This window comes from Lepisosteus platostomus, chromosome 6 (genome assembly GCF_059453375.1).
Source record: "Lepisosteus platostomus isolate fLepPlt1 chromosome 6, fLepPlt1.hap1, whole genome shotgun sequence".
NCBI classification, from domain to species: Eukaryota; Metazoa; Chordata; class Actinopteri; order Semionotiformes; family Lepisosteidae; genus Lepisosteus; species Lepisosteus platostomus.
Genome location: NC_142616.1, coordinates 38,771,231 through 38,792,884, shown reverse-complemented (window position 1 = coordinate 38,792,884; position 21,654 = coordinate 38,771,231). Strand labels below are relative to the sequence as shown.

General features: G+C 35.1%; 2 protein-coding genes across 6 annotated transcripts in view; both read left to right on the top strand.

Moving 5' to 3' along the window:
* The window catches only part of tdrd1 (tudor domain containing 1), a 30,406-nt gene extending 13,929 nt beyond the window's left edge, over positions 1-16,477 (top strand). For 3 of the 4 annotated variants that reach the window (XM_088635738.1, XM_088635737.1, XM_088635735.1), the window contains exons 15-25: positions 714-962; positions 1,443-1,571; positions 2,106-2,213; positions 3,522-3,689; positions 4,213-4,452; positions 5,065-5,184; positions 5,371-5,487; positions 9,047-9,214; positions 12,422-12,694; positions 12,915-12,967; positions 13,355-16,477. In XM_088635738.1, coding sequence (XP_088491864.1) covers positions 714-962; positions 1,443-1,571; positions 2,106-2,213; positions 3,522-3,689; positions 4,213-4,452; positions 5,065-5,184; positions 5,371-5,487; positions 9,047-9,214; positions 12,422-12,694; positions 12,915-12,967; positions 13,355-13,423 — 1,694 coding nt within the window. In that variant the 3' untranslated portion in view covers positions 13,424-16,477. The remainder of the gene's footprint in view (positions 1-713; positions 963-1,442; positions 1,572-2,105; positions 2,214-3,521; positions 3,690-4,212; positions 4,453-5,064; positions 5,185-5,370; positions 5,488-9,046; positions 9,215-12,421; positions 12,695-12,914; positions 12,968-13,354) is intronic. The other variant, XM_088635736.1, reaches the window with a different exon arrangement.
* Positions 16,478-18,337: 1,860 nt separating this feature from the next.
* The window catches only part of vwa2 (von Willebrand factor A domain containing 2), a 43,981-nt gene continuing 40,664 nt past the window's right edge, over positions 18,338-21,654 (top strand). For both annotated transcript variants that reach the window (XM_088635733.1, XM_088635734.1), the window contains exon 1: positions 18,338-18,962. The gene's annotated coding sequence lies outside the window, so the exon portion shown is untranslated. The remainder of the gene's footprint in view (positions 18,963-21,654) is intronic.

Here is a 21,654-nt window from a genome sequence, read left to right as displayed (position 1 = left end):
AAGAAATAAATCTTCTTCCAGGTCACCATTAGTCTTGTAGTTGTAGCTTTATTTACACTGAGGCTGTTCAAGAAGGTGAGGTCACTCCTTTGACACCTCAGAGGGGTCAGATTCTCCCATGGTGGTGGGCCTGATCTTGTCATTGCGGTGCTGGAAGCAGTGTACAGTATGCTCTGATATTGCAGGCGCCTATGATCGAATACTGGCACCTGTCATATGTTCAACAGCCATTGATGTTTCTGCGTTGTTGCTTCTTCTTGAGCTATACTGTATAGCAGAAATATTCTAATGTGTAATTCTGCTGGATCTGCAGATATCATGCTGACATAACATTCTTCTACAGTACCTAGTATTGAGCATATACTGTATATAATCTTGTTGTTCCTGGATACCCCTCTTGTGGTTTGTTACAGTGTTAATCACAAATGCTCTTCTCACTAACACACATTTCTAAACTGCTATTTTTTAGTTTTTGTGGCTCTTTGAAAGTGGTGAGATATTTTTAAACCATTCTATTAGTCTCACATTTAACATTGAGTTTACGTTCAGTACCTTTTAATTCTGATCACTCCAAATGTGCACTTTTGATTGAAGCCGTGGCAGCCTCTTAAATTACTTACAGTTGAGATGTTTTTCTCCATGTTTTCTTTGTGTTCTTTGTTGTAGATTCAGCAACATTTATTTGGACCTTTCCCTGTTTTTAAAATTCTTAGGTATAAAGCCAGTTTCAGAAGAGTGGGACTCTGAATCAATTCTGGTGATGAAGAAACTAGTGAACACAAAATTTCTGAAAGTTCGAATCCTAGATAAGGTTGATGTGAAGGCTCTAGTGGAACTGACAGATGAGTACAGTGATCCTCAAACTAATATTGCTGACTTGATGGTTGCCATGCGATGTGCCGTCATTGACTTGGATTTCAGATCCCAGACAGATCAAACGGAGGGAACAAAGGAATCCGTTAGTACGTGAAATTCCATACAATTCAAGCTAAACATTTTATATTCTTATCCAGGTTTTCAAAGTAGTTATATTTGTCCATAAAATTAGGAGTACTTATTAAACATAACTCGCCATTCCACAAGGATTTGACATCTGCTCCTACAAGCATGTTTATTAAACTTCATAGTTATAGTGAGGGATTGTAATAGCTACGTTGGCAGTATATGATTTAATTATGTACATGTGATAGTAATTGCATGTAACAGTAACAGAATATGGTGCCCATGACTAGGTACAGTATGTACTGTATGCAAGTATTAATCAAGAGGACAGACTCCATTTCTACTGTAGTTAATATTGCTAGGAGAAAGTTAGAATTTATTATTGTTTTTAATCTATTCATTGTGTGTTATTAAAAATGACTCCTTTGACTTCCATTTCCACAAATAATAGAAATGGTACTGTATGTTTTATTGATTTTTTTAATTATCACTGTTTTAAGATTCCATGACTCCAGCTAAGAAGCTAGAGTGGACATCAACAGAGCTGCCCAGTAATGAAACAGTGGATGTAGTAGTGAGTGTGATTGACAGTCCCAGTGAATTCTACTGCCAGTGTTGTAATCCTAAAGGTGGGGTGAAATGGACATGTTTGTTCGCTTTAGTTTAACTTTAGTCTTTTAATATTTCAGTGAGGTAAATAAGGAATTACAGTTTGGAACTCTATGTGGTTTTAAGACGGCCTTCAAATTGGTTTTGCTTATAAGATCTACAGGGTTTAAAGAATCCTCAAGGATAGATTCTAACTTTCTATACTTAATGTAGGTTGTGTGAAACCCCAATAAAAAGGTAAAAGAACAGCTTTGACAAAATCAAGTACTTTACCTTGAGAATGAATGTCAAACTTCTAGGTTTAAGGGGTGCAAATGACTAATGGGTTTTTTAAAGATTAAAGTGACTTGATATGGATACTACAGTAGTGTTTTGTGTTCTCAGTACAGAAGGGGTTTCTTGTCTTTTTTAGTTGAGTTTGTGTTATCTTCCATGTATGTTTTTCTGTGATTGAACTCCAGATAGGAGTAGGACAACATCATATATCCATTTTAATTTAACATCCAGTAATATTTGTATACGTTTTTTTTTGTTTTGTATCTGTTTTATTCTAGATTTGGAAGCCCTAAATGAGATGTCTGCTAATTTGTTAAAATGCTCTCAGAAGGCCAGTGAAGGATTTACCCCTGTCATTGGAGAACCCTGCTGTGCTGTGTTTCCAGGTACATATTTAGAAACCACATCTCTATTCAGTACAGTGTCAGAAACACCACTTTAGATCTTTAAACCTGTATGTGGCACATCTAGCTAAAGCCGAGGTGATATGTGTTGTATAGATTAGTATATATTTATCTTTTGAGCAATATCCAATATTCGTTTACTATAGCTTTTTTTCTCTACTCAAATGGCAGTTTAACTGGACATAGTTTCTCCCTAGTCTCTTCTCATTTTTACTGATCTTGTGTGTCCAAGCAGGCCAACAATCTGTTGTGTTAATCAGTTATAGTACTCTGAGATTTTGTTTCAAAATTCAACTGTGGTACAGTGCATGTTTAGTGTTTGGCAGGTTTCTTCTAAATCCCAACAAGGGAAGAAAGTAAAGTCTGAGCTTTGTGCCAAATAAAATATTTCTCTATTACTTCTTTTGTTGATCCTCCTTTCTGTAGCTTAGACTTTGTAATGCAAGTGGCCAGAGCCGATATATCTTAGGTTGTGCAGTGTAGAAATGTAAAATGTTCACGCATAAACCATACTGCTGCAGAAGAAACCTCAAGCATATCCATTTAAACCGCAGTCAGAAAGACAGATGGCTTCATATTCTTTTTGTCATGGACATGGTATAGCCTCAGAAGAGTGCAGCAGATCTCAGGTTTATGATGTGACACTGGGGATCAGCCCCTGAGTATATGGAATCTGTACCTTTGAGGGAAAAACAAGCTAAGAGCACTTTCTCTAAATTACACATTTGTCTAGAAGCATCTGAAGCATCCTGACAACATAATTAGCTAGTAATTAGTTACGTTAAGGATGGTGATAAGGTTTTGTACATAACTTGGCTATGCTTTCTGAATTGATAGTTTAACTTATTGACCTTTTTTATTTGATGTCTTTTCTTTACTAACACACCCTCCTTCCAACTATCAAATTAAAAGAACATCCTATTGGTTCAGAAAAATGAGTATTGTATTGTTTCCTTATGTATAAACTGCTAAAAAATGTTTATTTTAATCATTAACCTCTGTGCTGTAATCTAAATCCCCTGCATGTTTTCTAATAAACATTTCCTATCCTTTAGTATGCTTAAATAATTAATGTAGTGGCTGTATAGAAAGGGTTATATAAATAGAAATATAAAAACAGATTTTTAACTTAGAAGTTTGACTAAAACTCTGTCTTGCATAGTTTTCATCAGATTTTAATTAATACATTTCCCCCTTATGTGTATATTATTTTGTGTCTGTAAGAGTCTGGTACATTACAATATCAAAATTATATGGATTTGTCTGTTTTACCGTGTTTAATTTCTACAGGAGATGGTAACTGGTATCGTGGAATGATCAATGATATTGGGCCTAAAGGTGCTGAAGTTTATTTTGTGGATTATGGAAACACAAGTGAAGTAGCTGTGGACAAACTCTGTGCCATTTTGCCAGAATATTTGATGCTTCCATTTCAAGCAATAAAATGTTGGCTTGCAGGTACAGTTAGCAATTTTATTTCTTTTCTTTATTTTAGTAGACTAGACAACTAGTTATAGACAATTCTAATTCTAGTCTAAATCCTGGTATTCTAAGAAGATTTACCTTATTAAAGATATAGGTGTTGCTCAAGAAGGTTTTATTTTCCATTTTGACAGCATAGTAAGTGATTAAGTATTTTAATATTTATCACCAGGTTCTTGTTGTTACATTAATATTATTGCAATGTTATATTTATTATGAAGTAATTACATGAACATTATTCAGTGTCCTGTGCTTGCTGTAAATTAATTACACCTTTCTGATCACATTTCCTGATGTTCAGCAGTGTAAAATTAATTAGGTTTGCTTTGGAACCACAGCCAAGTTTCTTATCTTGTCTGGATAAAGTTCAGATTCTCCACTAGAGGTCAGTAATGCTATAGAAGTTTTTTTAAAAATCCATGAACATGTAACAGTAGACAAAGCTTGGGTAATCTGATTGCTAGCACTAAATGAGAGGTGCTTTAATGTTGTCTTCAAGGTGTGGAGCCTGTGCAGAGAGAGTGGACAAAAGATGCCATTAAGAGATTTCAGGCTCTTACAGTTGGAGTCCAGCTTAAAGCAAAAGTCCTATGTAATGGACAAAATGGGTATGGCATCAAGCTGGTAAAGAGAGGACAGAACGTTGCTGAGAAGCTTGTTGCTGAGAAGCTGGCTGTGTGCAATAAAACGTTCCATGATCCAGTGTTAACTTCTGTTATGCCAGGCACTGAACCCACAGGTATGAGTAGTGTTAAGATTGCAAAATTCCCTCTCCAAATATTCTTTGTAACACAGTGTTACATGATTCCTCATATACTATATACAGTATATGCTTTCTGGATCTTTTGTCTTATGTTCTTAACAATTGCAATCAACACAGTGATTGACAGTTGTTCCTCTGCCTGTATTTCATGTTGTAAATATAGTATACTGTATAAAATTTGCTAAAGCATGTGAAACGCAAACACCATTGATATTCCAGAATTTTGAACCTATGAAGTACTTATTTTACCCTGTTTTTTATTTATGCATTTTACAGAGCTTTTTTTACATTTTGTTAGCAGTTTAATACATTTTTTTTTAAATGGTTGTTTCTTTTAAAATTCGGTAAAGCAAACAGAAAGAACATCCATTGTAACCAGTTTGCCTACCCATGTGTTTCACACAGGGTAACTTCTGCAATGACAACCTTAGTTTGGTTTCTGTATTGCATTGAACTCTTTGATCAGTATAAGGAAACTGGGGTACTGGGTCATTAATGTCGTGTATTAATTTCCATTATACAACAATTTAAATCATTATCTGTTGTGTCCTTGTTTGGTCCACTGAGTTCATTTCCCTCTCCCCCTAGGTGGTTATTTTCCAAAGGACTGGAAAACAGTGGAATTGCCCAAAAGTGGAACTTTCCAGCTGCACATTGTAGCTGTGAGGAACCCCAGCTTATTCTATGGGTTGAAAGACAGCAATGAAGGTGATTAAAGCATAATTAGTATTTCAAATTTTTCACACTGCTTCTTCATACCATTTACAGAGCTTGTAATAATGATCAACTTCTTGGAATAAATATATTGCTGGGCTCAGCACACATGCAACATTTGTTATATTGAATGTTTGAATTGTAAGAATTCTGATTCTTTTCTGTCCTTTTTTTTTCCAGTGGATGTGAAAAAATTGGAAGCTCTCATGGCTGAATTGTCCAGTTGCTGCAATAAACAGAGTTACAACCCTAATTTAAAACCTGAGGCAGGAGTAGCATGTTGTGCACAGTTTTCAGGTAAGGGAACTCAAGTGCAATACAATACAAGCTCAGTATAAATCTAAACAAAAACTGTCCTGAAAACAAAACATTTGTTTGGGTATTTATTCATTTTCACTAGCCTTTTGACAGTGAGTTTTTTGCTTTTTAAACCTTGCAGGCATATTTACAATTTATACGTTCTACAAAGTAGTGCTGTATAGAACCCTAAGAATTTCTGTTTATTCACTGCTACTGCTTTGGAATTGCTTGCCAATGCTACGTACGGTATGGCATTCTTGGTACAGTATATACAGAATCGAAATGGGCCGAATGGCAACTGTATAGTAGTCCAGCTTTGCAGAGCAATTACAGCGGTCAGGAATTTCATTCATTTGTGTACTGTACCTCTTCCCCTGGTCTGAATAATTTGAGACTTGGAAAACCTTTCTTGTTTTTTTTTGCTTGAAACAAGTGCAGAAGACTACTCAATACATATAAAAGTTTCTAAAATGTGGTCTTCAAACACCTAAGTTCACATGCGGCATTTTCACTTAATTTCACTGTGATTTCTTAACATTGCTACTTCAAGTGAAACTTGGAGAAATCAGTTCATACTGTGTTACACCTTTTTGTTTAAGTGATTGTGTTTAAGGCTCATAGTTATTAGAAGCCACAGCTTAAATACAGCTTTTTGTTCTACTTTCTACAGTTAGTTACTTCTTGTATATAGTGTATTGACAGAATTGAGCATTATCATTTAATTTTCTTGCAACTCAATTGAACTCCCCTTGTGGAAAGGTCTATATAGCATAATTAGTACTGTAATAAGCACTTGTCTTTAGTTACAGTAACTTTTGTTCCTTTTGCCTGTTTCACACTGAATAGCATTGCACCTACAGTAGGTTGTGACAGTGTCAGGTGAGTCAGATACTAGTTTTCATACTGCAGTTCAAACAGTTTGTCAGCCTGCTTCTTCTAGCCTTTTTGCAGTATTTGGTTGTAATTGCTTAATATAGACTTCTCTGAACTGTAGTGTTTAAATGTTAATAAGAGATATGCTCCATATCATTATGATTTGCCTTGTAAATTTATTTGAACTCAAAATAATGGCATGCCATACTGTAGGTTTCTAATGGTTTTGCATTTGAACAGGAGCACCAATATGGGTGTGGTTAATGAACTTTATAGTAATCAATTAAATGACAGAATTTAATGTAATGAGTGTCGTAATGTCGTAATGACCTCACTAGCTACCCCAATAAAAAAATGAGGCTCTACTCGCCTTCTGTATATCTCTGCAGAGCTTCTTTCTGCTGTAAGCCAAGATACTGTACAAAGGTACAACTGCAAATTTCAAATTGTATGTGTATATAATGCAAAATAATTGGTGATTTTAAAAAAGAAAGCTCAATAAAGTAGAATATCCTTTCTCCATCAATGTAAAAAGTTGTTTGAAAATAATGTAAAATACATTTACATAATTTTATTTTAAAATACAGAGTTGTAACTTTTTAACTGCGTGCTGCTGTTTTAATTTTCACGGTGGGGTCACCATGTGCATGTCTTGATGTAGGTCTCAAGCTGATACAAGGGCAATGTTTGGATTTCATAGTACTGTGCAGTATGTGCTGAAACCCAGACATTAAAGAAATTGCAAACAGATTGTGTATTGATTTAATTCTAATGCTTAGGCCTTACATGCCTTCTCAAACTTAAAAACAATGTTCTGAATGTATCTTTAATGTGAAATCTTTTGTCCTGCAGAGCCATAGTTTCATAGTTAATCTTTAAATTCTCAATTTGTAAACTCAAGGAGACTTGTTTAATTAAGAGATCATTTCAAATGAAAACCTGTCTCAAAGAATTGAACAAATTAACTTTGTCAATTTATCTAAACAGAGATTGGATTTATATAAACTGATGACTGAATATATCCCTTGCACTGATGGTTTACAATGATTTATTAACTGTAATGAACTGCTTTGCAAATTGTAATTGTGATAATGGTATGCTGTATTGTGTTGATAAGAACATTTGTTTCTTTCTTTTAACTGTTGGTGAAAATCATAAATCGCTGTAGGCTAAATTGTGAAATTGCAGGATTGATATGCAAGGCGGTGCAGTGCTTAGCATTGCTGCCTCGCTGGGTTCAATTTCTGGGGTTCTACCTGTGTGGAGTTTGCATGTTCTCTTCCCACAGTCTTTTTTTCCCCACAGTTCAAAGACATACCGATAGGTTAATTGACTTCTGGGAAATGTGGTCCCGGTGTGAGAGTGTGTCTGTGTGTGCCCGATAATGGACTAGCATCCTGTCCAAGGTGTATCCTGCTTTGTGCCTGTTGCTTGCTGAGTAAGGCTCCATCTCCCCTGTGACCCTGTATTGGATAAAGCAGTTAGAAAATGGATGGATAAGTGAGTTAAATTGGTTTTAGTAATCAGCAATTGCCTGCAAGCTCTGCTTGGGGGATTAATGAGGAAAAAACTGCAACAGTGAAAAGCAGCTGGTTCGTAATTAGCAGATTTTTAATGTTTTTAAATTGGTTTTAATTAGGAAACAATCAACACCTGGCAATTGTAAGGGGGGTGTCATGTGATTAAAAATAAACACTGAATTTCAGGATCCTTATAGAAACAATTCTCTGCTTTCTGCAGCTTACAAAGTAATAAACCTGAGCATTCCAGACATTTCCAGGTGATGGACAAAATGTTTATCGTCTGAAGACAAAGATCTTAATATGTAGGTCAGTTTTATGGGGGCAGTTTTATGAGGACCAGCTGCCCTTGGTCCTTAAAAATACTTCCTGTCCCAGACTGATTTGATAAGAGTACATGTACAAGTGGAGTTACAAAATAAATTAATGTTGTACCTCAGTGTATTTAGTTAATCCCTTTAAATATTTTATAGATAAAGATATTCTTAAAATGTGGTTTGAGCTCATCTTCATTCCATTGTTCCAGTTTAGATATTGATTAATGTACTGTATTAGGTGAGTGATTAAAATGCTAACCAGTGCAAAACCTCCGGTAACAATAAGAAGGATTTGTAGTACAGTGGCACTTTTATTGCTTAAAAGTATTGTAAAAGGATGAAGAATTTAAGTTTTCAAGTAGTGATACAGTAGGATAAATAACTTCTAGGAAATATGCATAACATGGTTCCAGTCATGGAATTTCAAAATAGCTGGTAATTTTCTTGTCTGGTCCTTTGTAATTACATGTATAGCAGCTGGCACAACATTGTCAGCAATGTAAGTATAGTGTGACTACTGAGACTGCATATTCACGTTCCAAAGTGCATGCTAAAACAAGACAAGTTCGAATTATGTGTTTTACAGATGCAAAAACTGAAGCAAATAGGTGCATTAAATTTGGGATTTAGGTGACTACTGCAAAGAGCAGAGGTACCCTGATATAAAATCAAGTAAAATGTTAAGTTTACAGGACTTTTCAAATATTCAGCAGAAACCCCTTATCCATTGTCTGGAAGTGTGCCAGCATTTACATCCGATTACATGATTTTTGAACCCTTTTTCATTTCAAACTGATTCAGCTGACCCAGAGGTTTTGCTAATATCTTTTTTTGGTTTCTTTTTAGGTGATAAGAACTGGTATAGAGCTATTGTTCTGGACATCTGTGACTCAGAAGCCTATGTTCTTTATGCAGATTATGGTAATATAGAAAAGGTCCCACTTTCCAGCATTCTTCCCATTACAGCAAAGCATCTGGAACTTCCTTTCCAAATCATAAAATGCCAGCTTTCAGGTAAAAAATATTTGCTAGGACTCATATATCATAGTATTATTGCTCAAAATGTCTGTGTTCTGTTTCTTGTCCAGGTTGAACTGTTTATTTTTAAATGTAAACAATTCTTTGGTCAGCTTGTCTAGATGTTGTTTGCAAATTTATATCCCTAAATTTATAAATTTATAAAAACATCAATTACCGTATATATGTAATGTTAGTTCTTGAAACCAAGCTTCCATTGCAGGTGAACAACGTGACAAAGTTTATTGTAGAATTAGTTCAAAGGTTTGAAAGTTTGTTAGAAGCAGAATTCTGAACCTTCAAAAGCTTGTCAGGTATATACTAAGTTCTGAATGTTTCATTAAATTAAATATTTATTGAAATTAAAATATTTTTACTTGCCTATTAACTTTACCAGGTGTGGAAAGCCAGTGTAAACACAACATAGGCACTTTAAATATCTGCCGAGCATCCCAGTAATCATACATCTACTGCTCACCTGTCATGGCTGCGCCCTTCTGTCTTTTCTAGATAGGACTCCACCTGCGAGACATAATACAGTCTGTTTTCTCCATGCAAGCCTGGAGTCTATTGTCAGCATAGTAAAGAACAGTATCGGTAAAATCCAATATATATATACAGCATGAAGGACACAAAATGAGAAACTCTATAGGATTAATTGTCATTTAAGACTTGATTACTGTGTGAGTTGGAAGTCCTGTATATAACCTCATTGCTCAGAGATTCGCACTGTTGAGCACATTCTCTATTGGATATTTCCAGCAGATCATTAGAATGCAAGCTGTCTGTATTTTCATACCATATATAAAGCAGTAACATTTACACTGCAAGTATTTGTAAAATATTTTTTAAAATGCATGGTCTGTACCACCATGCTTTTGAAGTAATAGAATTTGGAATAAAATATATCACTTTCAAACGGCCTTTTTAGGGCCTTTTTGCTTTTTACAGTAGTTTTAGTCTTAATTACCATTTTATGTTTGTTTCCCGCTGTATGTAAGGGGATAAAAGGCTTCTATGAAAATTAATATTTGCAGGTTTGAAATTGAATTTGTTTGTTTTGCTCTGCACTTTTGAAGGTCAAAGTGTTTCCTTTAATACAGCCCTTTAATGTCATAATCTATACGGGAATAACAGGTATGGCTGAACCTGTATGTGCATATTGTACTATGCTGGACTAAAAAGCATTGAGGTTACAGAAGAGTGTATATATATATACATTTTTATTAATCTTCTGACCTTGCAATAATGTGAGTTTGGGTTTTCTTTTATTGTTTTATGGTTGTGCATTCATGAAAACAGTTACCAATACATACAGTGCAGTTCATAAGTATTTGGACAGTGACACAATTTGTGCTGTTTTGGCTCTGTACTCCAGCACATTTCACAGGATTTGAAATGAAACAATGATGAGATGAAAGTGCAGAGTGTCAGCTTTAATTCGAGGTTATTTACATCTATATTGGGTGAACCATATAGGAATCACAGCCCTTTTTATACATAGTTCCCCCCTTTCATGGGACCAAAAGTAATTGGACACATTAACATAAATACAATTTGGCATGTCTGTGTCCCATAGATATCACCAGACGTTGAGTATCTTTCCTGCTGATGCTCTTCTAGCCCTGTAATTCAGCCATTTTCAGTTCCTGCTTGTTTCAGGGGCTTTTTGCTTTCAGTCTTCAGTAAGTGAAATGTATGCTCAATGGGATTCAGGTTGGGTGACTTGGCCTGTCAAAAATATTCCACTTTTTTTGCCTTGAAAAACTCCATAGTTGCTTTAGCAGTATTTGTGGGGTCATTGTCCTGCGCTGCAAGGTGAAGCGCCGAGTTTTGAAGAATTTGGTTGGATCTGAGCAGATAAGATGTTTCTGTACGCTTCAGAATTCATTCTACTGCTGCCGTCTGCAGTCCCATCATCAATAAAGAGTGTGCCAGTTCCATGGCTTTGTCCCAGAACTCAAGAGGCTTTTTTATGTGCTTTTTAGCAAACTGTAACCTGGCCTTTCTTACCAGTGGTTTGCATCTTGTGGTGAACCCTCTGAGGTTATGCTGGTGTATTCTTCTTTTTATGGTTGTCTTGGACACATCTGTGCCTACATCCTGAAGGGGTTTTTCTCTACGATTGAAAGTATTCTTCGGTCATCCACTACTGTGGTCTTCCGTGGTCTACCAGGCCGTTTGCTATGGCTAAGCTCACCAATGTGTTCTTACTTCTTAATAATGTACCAAACAGTTGATTTTGACTCACCTAATGTTTTGGCTATGTCTCGGATTGATTTATTCTGATTTTTCAGCCTCACGATGGCCCGCTTTAATGGCATTTACACTTCTTTGGACCTCATGTTGAGAGACAACAGCAACAGACTCCAGATGCAAATGCCACATCTAGAATCAACTCTAGACCTTTTGTTAGCTCTCTTGTACATGAACTAATAATGCAAACACACAGCTGGCCAAGAAACAACTGAGCAGGCAATTGTCCAATTACTTTTGGTCCCGTAAAATGGGAGGACTATGTACTGTATAAAAAGGGCTGTGATTCCTATATGGTTCACCCAATATAGATGTACAGTAAATACCCTTGAATTAAAGCTGACATTCAGCACTTTAACCTCATACTGTAGTCATTGTTTCATTTCAACTCAAATGTGCTGAAGTACAGAGCCAAAAAAAACAAAAATTGTCATTGTCCAAATACTTACAGACTGCACTGTATATAAACTAATATCTAAACTTAACTAATTTCAGTACCAAGAGCTGTTAAAAAGTGACAACCCATGTGAGTGGTCACACATAAACCAGTAGTAGTGATAGATGCAGCATGTGTTCATTAATATCATATTCTCTTAAAACTACTGAATAAAATTTGAAAAACAGATTTTGTAATGATCCTTAAGTGCAATATTAATTTTCATGTTATCTAAAATCTTATGCTTTTGCATGTCTGGAAAACCATCAAATACACTTCCAAAAATCCCCTTTTTAGAATTATTTTATTTCTCATGTGGTTATGCTTTCTAATGCTCATTTGAAATTTGCAATTTATTATGCTTGCTGTAATTTCTTTCATGGAACTGTTAAAATTAATGTTTGGGGTTTGTTTGACACCAATGAAAATAAGTGGTTTGTAAAATTTGCCAGGCTGCATTAAAAATTCCTATTTAAAATATATTATGATGTAAAGTTCTTGTCTTCTTGCAGAAGAGCTGTTTCCTGATGAGTGGTCATCTATATCATTGGAGTGTTTTGAATCTCTCTTGAGGGGTAAAGTGATGGCCTCTGTGAGGAAGTTTGATGGAAAAATATACACAGTACATTTGACTGTTTGTTCCGACAATGGAAATGTTGACGTATCCAAGATGATGATAGAAAAGTTTGGGAAAATAAAATGTGAAACTGATGCAGGAGTCATTGTAACAGACACGAATGTAAAAGCTTTATTGGAGTCCAACACAACCTGTACTCCACCCATCGGTATGTGAAGTTGGATTGATTTTCTTAATGCATTTAATATTCAAACTTTGTGAAAACATTATATTCTTTTAAAGGTTCTCTTGTTTTTCAGGAGTTTGGAAGGAATATTTCCGTACATTATGTAGTGTAATAGATAAAACTTTATAATGTCTAAGTTAGGATTTCCAAAATGATGATTCATGATATTTAAGTCACAATGCTTTTGTATATTCTGTTACAGATTCTCAGCCAACAAATGTAATGAAGTGTTGCTGTCAAGAACTTAAGGAAAAGGTAACTGTATTAAGTTAAGGTATAATTCCTGACAGTTGTTCGCATGGTGTCATTAATGTAACTGAATTTTCTTTTTATACATCATAATGGTTAATTATAAAGATTTTTAGAGTTTATTTTGCATTCAATTAGTTGTCGTAATTTCTTGATCTCCCCTTTAGTACTATACTTGAAGAGAGAATCAAAGTTCTATATTTTGCCTGTGTAGTTTTTCCAGTTCAGTAAAACCAGTGAAAAAGTTATACATATTTAATGAATAATAAGAGTATACTGCCTGTGAAGATGGGAAACTGTAATATTTTAATAGTCTGACAGCTTTTCAGTAATGACTAATGATAAAATGTAATGTCTTCACTTTTTTAACCAGAAGAACTGCTTTTTTCACAGATTGATAAACTTGAGGAGCTGCTTCTTGTGGTGATCAAAGAAATTGTGCATCCACAAAAAAATTACTGAGTATATTTATCAAATAACAGGAAGAACTCTTAAAGACATGGCATGTATTCCACAAGGTTTCGAAATATTTGTAGCCCAAATCCTGTTTTTCTAGCTAGGATCACACTTAATGTTCTGTTGAGAGTAATTTTGTAAGGGACTGAATCTGCACATTCTACTGGTTATAACAGTTTTCTGTGTTATTAAGATTTGGATATTGTTCTGGACATTTGGTCTCATGCTGTTCAAGCCGACCAAAGTATTTTCTGTTTTGAGAGTCTTTGTTTGATTGTGGTTCCAAATATTTTGGCCAGTGAGTGAAAGAGAAATGTTGCTGCATTTGAAGATGCAATGCTCTAAACAGCACTTTCCATGTTGCTGTATGAGTAATTCAGTTCTGATTGTAGATAGAAGATAAATTTCAGGTTTATCTTTATCATGTTGTTGATTTAAAAAATGTTAAAAGATTTAATGTAAAAAAAGCATACATGTTTTCTATAAATAAATCACAGAAGCTTACTTATGGATAAGATCTGTGAAGAGGAAATCTAGCGAGAAACGAAAGTCAAGCTATATCTAATAAGTTCAGAGTATACTATATCAATTTATTAAACACTGTGTGCTCCCAAGCATCTCCAAAATACCATGCTAACAATGTAAGGAAGTATTCATCTTACTACAAGCTTCTGAGCCATGCAAAGATGTCTTGTATATACAGTATACTAGCTCTTATATTTATACTCATACAGCATCTGTAGAGACATTAAAAGGTCTGTGTGAAAATGCTATTGAACACCTTATGTGTATTTAGGATATGTGTATTTGTGTATATGTGGATAGAGCTAATTTAGGCAATGTGTTATTGTTGAGGACACAAAAATACCAACATCTGAATTTGTTACTTGTCAGATTTACAAACGTTTTGTGAAAAAAATGAAAGTTTTCTAACACTGCACGTGTAAGAAAAAAAAAGTTGTATATGTTAAGCTACCGGATACAAACAAATGAGCCAATTTAGCCCATCTAGTGTGATATCCAACTTTGATTGCTAGTAGATACAGTAATTGACCTTGATGTAAAGAAGTCTCCTGTTCTGTTTTTTGAGAAAGCAAAACGTGCATCTGAAAATGCCCACAACAGCAACTGGTGCCTGAAGAAGTAGTGTGGTTATTGTAAGAGGGCTGTTATATGGATAATTACATATTTTTGTATTAAAGAATTTTAATTTCTGACTACATTGTTTGGATAAAGTTTAGAGTAGGACCTGTATCAATGTGTGAGCTGCAGAGGAACAAGTAGAGGTTAATTCCATTGTGAAAACTTCAAAGAAAACATTTTTGTGAGGACCTGCCTTCAGGTGAATGCTGGAATTATTTTCACTTTGGAATTATTTTGTTCAGTATTATATTGTGATGTATTTCAGCTATCATTATGCGTAGCTACAATATCTTGTCTAAACTAGTTACCATTGTTAAATGTACTCGTATATCTTTTTCATTAATGCATATTTATATATCTCCTAGGCAAACATAGCCATAAAGTATTAACAATCAAGGGTGGAGGAACCAGGATAAAAAATATGAATGTGGAATTTGCCTCCTAGTGATTTGAGATTACTTTGGGTGGTAAGCAAGGCAAAGCAGTGTTTGCACACAGAGATTTAATGCATCCTCTTTATTAGACACACCAGTACAACTGCAAAAAGTAGACCATACAGAAGGCATTTTCACACGGCTCATGAGGATTTGTTAAAATTGATTTTTTAAGCAGTTTGACATTACAGAGATGTACATAGAAAGAAGATGACCTAGTACATTTTGAGCTGAATACCTTACAATAAGTAAATCCAAGTCACATGTTACTTTAATTAAAGTTAGGAAGCATTTTCTTCTTGATAGGACTAAGACTTGACAGATTAGTCGTCCTTATTTATGATATGACTGTTTTGTGTTCTACCATAAAAGTATTTGATTTAAATAGATCTATCAGAAAGGCTGGTGAGAATGAATCACTATAATGTTTGTTTTGAAAACTGTCCAGCATTTAGTGTTCAGACTATCTTGTTGCGAGTTGTTCTAAATGTAGGGGCATCTCTTATCACATTCAAGCTCCTGGCATTGCATTTGATTAGCTTTGGTTTGTACAGTAGATACACATAAAACTATTATTAGAGCTTTGGATTCTAGAATAAATTGAAACATTAGTGAAAAGCTATTTCATTGATACTGCAAAGTTTGTTTGTTTTTTCAACTTTGAAAGAAGGGTCTGTGGTGCCTGTGATGTGTTCAAAGATGAGTTGCTCAAAGGTGGAAATATCAGAGAGGTCTTCCAAAACTTCCTTATTCTCCCCAGTGTAGTGTTGCTGGGTTCTTAGTTTCAAGCTGAAATGTAAAAAACACACATGAAAAATTTGAATTTTAGTGGCTGTAAAAAGAATTATTTGCAAAAAAAAACAAAGAATTGAAAAAGATTTCCAAAGTTGCTTGTGGGTCTGTTTAAGGGACTCAAGTAAAAAAAAAAGTAAATTTCTAACAATGCCAGTTTCATAACAGCTTATTAATAGTTCTTACAGCACAAACTAAAGAATTCAGTTTAAATTCTTATTTCATTTAGAATGGTTTATTTCTATTTTTCTGTAGAACTGTGAAAAAATACTTGACAGGTGGTTTTAAAGTGCTATTCAATGGACAATACATGGATGTCATTTAAACCTTTATTAACTACCCCTTTTCAACTGTTTACCTTAAATTCCAAAATAAAGTAATGTTTATTTAAATAATACCCTTAGTCAAAAGATACATAAAATTGACATATTAAGATTTTTCCTAAGACTGTTTTTACATTGTCATAGAAGGGGACATGTTTAAAAGTTTTGGCACTTTAGCAGTCCTATCTAGCACCCTCCGCTTGTTTTTAGATTGACCAAATACACTTTCATTGTTCATTTAATTTTACAATTGGTATTGTAAAAACGTAATATTAACATTTCTTTCAACTCTCATAAAGGTTTTGGTTTGTAATTTACAGTAACCAATGTTTTTCAGTTGTGTTTAATAAACAAGCCATGTAAAAAAATGCCAAAATTCAGTGTTGTTTTTGCAGTGGTGTTTTACTTTCAGGACACATTAATATCTGATTCCAATACTGGCAAAATAACAGATAAAATCTTTTTTTCTAATGAATAATTGCAAGACCTATTCATTATTAATGTACTGACCTTGCACACACTAAGCAGAAAGTAATTATCATTTTCTGTTCCCTGGAGGCAGTTCTTTACTGCCTATTTGTATTAATTGCATTTCATTTGCTATTTTCAACATTCAGTGATTAGTGGCTGACCATTACAAGTGAACCAGTAGGAGAGTTTATGGCATAGCTAGCCAAGTTACACACACCTCTCGATTTCCACTCATGCACAGCTGTACCTATAGAGGTCTAGACTTTGTTTTTAAAGAAAATGACGCAACCCATACAATTGCTAAGAGAAGTATGAACTGTTATAGCACCTGGGTAGACAGGCAACCGTATTCATAAACAGCATTTAGGATTTAGTCATTTCTTGTCCATCTTTAGTTCAGGAATATGTATATGAAGCTTGGTATTATAGTAATTAGGCTTAAGTAAAATCCTTCAATCTTGCACTTTTGTATAATAATATTTGTTTTCCCATGTCATAAAACATTTTTCAGAGTTGTGCACTGGGAATAGGTCAAGAGGTCAATGCCTACTCTCCTTCTGTCTCTGCTCATTTTGTCACCCCCTTTTCTAAGGGATTTTAATATTTTTATTTAATCTCATATTAGAGCAGATGTGTCAATTAAGAACAACTTCTCCTTCACAGTTCCAACCTTGAATGTATCCATTTATACACCACAGGATTTGTTTACTAAAGTAGCGTGTTCAAAGGTACAACAGTGGTCACTCTGACACCCTCCCACCCCCACCAAGAATTTGAACCCACATGTCTGTTCCACAGTGCTGTTCAGATAACAATCAACATGTGGAAACATTAGTGCTTGATTAGGATTTATGAACTGACAAAAGCCATGAAACATACTTGAAGCATCACCTAAAGACATTTGCTTAAGTGCAACAGATTCACAAAGTTATCAGGAAAATTGCAATCTTGTGTAGCTGGTGCTAAGAAAAAAAGCCATTGATTTTACAGAAGAGCTATGGTCCTCCCTTCTGTTAAGTCCTGCCCTTACGCTCAAACAAAGTGGCTACTCTCTGTTCCCTATCCTGGTCACTGGGATTTACCATATTTTAGGTGTCTTCCGCTAGTTTTTTGTGTAACCTGCATAGTGTTCTACAGCTGTCTAATACCAAGAAATACTACTCATGCAAGTACTGTATGTACAGTATAAAGCGTAACGAAGTGATTAAACATCCCCATGCTAGTCGCACGTTACAGTCTGCTCGTTTTAACAGTCATACTTGCCGTTGGGAAACCTGTTAATATTTAAATAAAAAACAAGTGTGCCGTGACATGCTCAGGTTTCTTAGACAACAGTGTCCATGATCACTCGTTGAGACTTTCAGGAATCCAGGGTTAACCTCTTAGAGGTTTTTCAGTACAGTTTTTCGCCAAGTGTTTTTCTTCATGGCAAAATGAACGTGTTGTATACAATTTACATTTTAAAGCATGTTTGTAGTAAAAATTCGCAACTCATTTGAGCGCGATTTGTTAATCTGAAATGGCAATAACGGACAAAAAGGCTTGCTGATGCCTTGACAGTTTTTAAGACGGTTATAAGATTTGACAGACCAAAAAAACGTGCCGCAGTTCTTCAAATGTGCACTAGAGTACACATGCTGGTTCATCTATCTAGGGCAATTAATGGGTTAACAAAAAATATTAGACCTACTGTAGGGCTGTAGCAGTTTGTCGACTTCGTGCTGTAATATATTTAAAGGGTATTCATATCGTGTGCTTTAGTTGAGAAGATAAGAAAATCAATGATGAACGAAAGTTTAATCGTTTTTTTATATCTTAAAAGGCATTGAAAGCTTTATATAAGTGCACAACAGAGGTCAACTAACTATTCGACGTTTCGATGTGGAACCCACAGTTAAATATTGATTTCTTTGATCAGACGTTTAATGCACGCTAATGTTGACCGTGACAAAACAGGTGGCATTATCCGCCCGGATCAAGCTTCTTAGTTGAATATAGTACTGCTGCTGCTGAACTGAAGCAGCGCCGAAAGCAATTACGCTACAGTCCAAAGCGAAAAGATTATCCAAAACTAATAAAATCAGTCAACAGCAGTCACTCTCATAGTAGTGTCGCGGTCTGATGTTTTGCAAATAGGCACAGAATTAAAGAATCCAGGATAAAAGAGGGAAAAAAGCAAAGGTTGCTTCTAAAGGGCTGTTCTTTTAAATTAGCATCAGACAAAAAAAAAGCAGCGACCGTTCAGTCACTGCTGTTCCACGCGGAAGTGAAGGGGAGAGATTGGAGATTTCTGTAATGTGCGAAACGCAATTACAAGGGGGTTTGCACGGCGGCTGGATTTTCAGGTCCACCACTGAGTAAAGAAGAAAGAGTCCCTTAAGGGTGAGTAATCTCGAGTACACAAGGTTACATTATAGAACTCCGAATAAAGAAGATTCAAATAAGTCCTCTATGTTTAGAGAAAATAATTCCTGTAGATCAGGTTTAGCTGAAAGTGCTTCTCATAGCATCCAGACCAGATAGCCACATAGTTCGTGTTAAGCAACTGATCTGGTGTACTTCAGGTAGGTTTCTGAGACAGTAAATGTATCCATAGAGCAGAGTAAACGCGTTTAGAAGTACGCTCAGTGAAAAAGAATTACTTGAAACACGTTGTGTGGTATGCTTTGTTTATACTGGAATATCAGTCCCCTTTTTGTTTTCCTTGTTTGCATTGTTTTCTTCTGTCCCTTTCTTGTTTGTTTAGTTTTCGATTTTTTTTCGAAGGGAAGTTTTTTCCGAGAATCGATTAGAATGAAATACTATTGCATACTATGCCTTCTTTAAATAACTCGTTATTTTAGTAACTTCGCAAAAGTATACATTAGTTGTTTTCGAGTATCGGAGATGTAGCAATGGGAATGTCAGACGTTTGCGTGGTAAACAGTCTCAATCATCCGTGTTAAAAGTGATTAGCTAGCGGGCAGTCGACAATAGGGCGAAGGCACACAGAGTAATTAGTGAAGTTAATATTCTACTATTTCAATCACTTCATTACGCATTTCAGAATACTTTGGATTTGTACAATAGGCGTTGCATTAAACTTACGTGGTTTTAGGTGCTTTATAGATTTGAACCAGATTCAAAAGGGAAATATTCGGTATAATAAAATGTTTTTTAGCAGATCACGACCATTTCTTCTTGAGGCAGTTTATTTGCACAGCATTCTCTAATGCTTCTTTCAGAAATGCTAGATATGTCAGTTGTCATTCCTGGCATTTTATTGGGTATTAGCAAGCACCTTGGATTGGAAATAGCACACCTTAAGGTCAGTGGAGCAGAAGGTCAAAACTCTTATCTACAGTTCAGGATTAAGTAACATTCTAATTTCACTGTTTTTTAAAGAAACATGGGATTTACCTCCTCTGTACAAAATAATTGTTCATTACTTAATCAGAAGAAGGTTTTAAGGAGAATGTTTTTTGCCTTAAAAACATTATTACAAGGTACAGAAAATGAGATCACGTCAATATTCTTGCAGAAGAGAAAGATTTTGTAGTGTTTTCTTGGACGATGGCCCTCCTGTGGGTTAGGTAGATATGGGATTTCCCCACACTCTCAGTGGGGAAACAACCCTTCTCATTAATCCAAACAGTTGCACCTGTTGCTAAGACATCAATACAGATGTCATTGAGAGCTTTCTATATTCCTGCATCAATTAACTAAAACGGGGAATTAATAAATCTTCGAATCGATACAATTTTGTCAAAGCAATAGTTAACATTATTTTTAACATTTTAATATTTTAAGACACATTTTTAGAGCTTTAATCATTTCTTTCTTCAGTAGACAGAACCGTACGGCAAAGGGCTGTAGTTATAGCTTTGACACACACAGTAGCTGTTTGATCCTTTTTTTCCTTTTCTTGGTTTAATGATCCAAGGCTTGTGTTATGAAACTGTTTGAACTCAGTCCAGTGACTTTCTTTCTTATTATTCAGAGTTTGTGCAGCCTTTCTTCTGGTCACGAACCATAAAAAGAAGGCAGGTTTTATGAGGGTTTGCTGCTTCTTTGGCTTAGGAAAAATCATTAGCTTTGTAGTGGAATTAATATTGACATTGAACTCCTCACTACCATTCATCTATGATTCAAACAAATTGCTGTCACATAAAGAGTACAAAGATCTTCCTTCTAGTATTGCCAATGAACACAACTTTTATACTGCCAGTCAAAATCATGTTTTGTCTTTTTTTGTGAGTAATTATGGTTTTTATTGGATTAACATTTATTAAACAACTAGAAAAAAACGCAAAGACAAATTCCTTGCGAGTTCATGGAATTCTTTAACTTTAAGTCCTATCAATTTAATTGGGTGACAGCCGATGATTTATAAAACCCCTTGATTGTTTTGTGACACACTGCATTGTACTGTACCACATTGTACAGACATTCACAATATCACAAAACACACAGTTCTTTATAAAGATGTATTACTTTCTAGAAACCATTTAAATTCACTGTGAAGTACTCTGAAAACTTCCTCAATAATATATATTTTGGTTATTAAATTAAGAAACTTTACATCTAGAGATAAGCTCAGGTCTCAATGTTATTGAATGGAAAATAGCAAGAGCCAATGACCGTTTGCCTATTCACAGACACATGCTGTTAAAATAAGGAATTTGAGCCATGTAAACTCTTCTTGTGTATTTCCTCAGTCAACCTTGTCAGTAAATCCTTTGCCATGTAAGTATTCAGGTCATTACTAGGGATGCAGCAAGGCACAAACATCATTGTCCTATAAACAAATAGCTGCTTCTTGAGTACAGCTTTTTTGCAGGCAGTTTGCACTGGTCTGACCATAGTTACAGGAGTCCAATTTATGCGTGGTGACTACTATTGATTGTTCACATAAAGTTTAAGCGTAAGAGCTGCTTAGATTGAAAACAAAATCCGAGACCCTTGCACTTGGAGTGATATTATTTATGGGAAGCTATCCAAAATACAAATGTGTCTCTTTAGAATGAGCTGTTTAGTGGGAGATCTAAACTCACAAGTTAAAAGTGAGTAAGCACTAAATTTTCTGAATGGAATA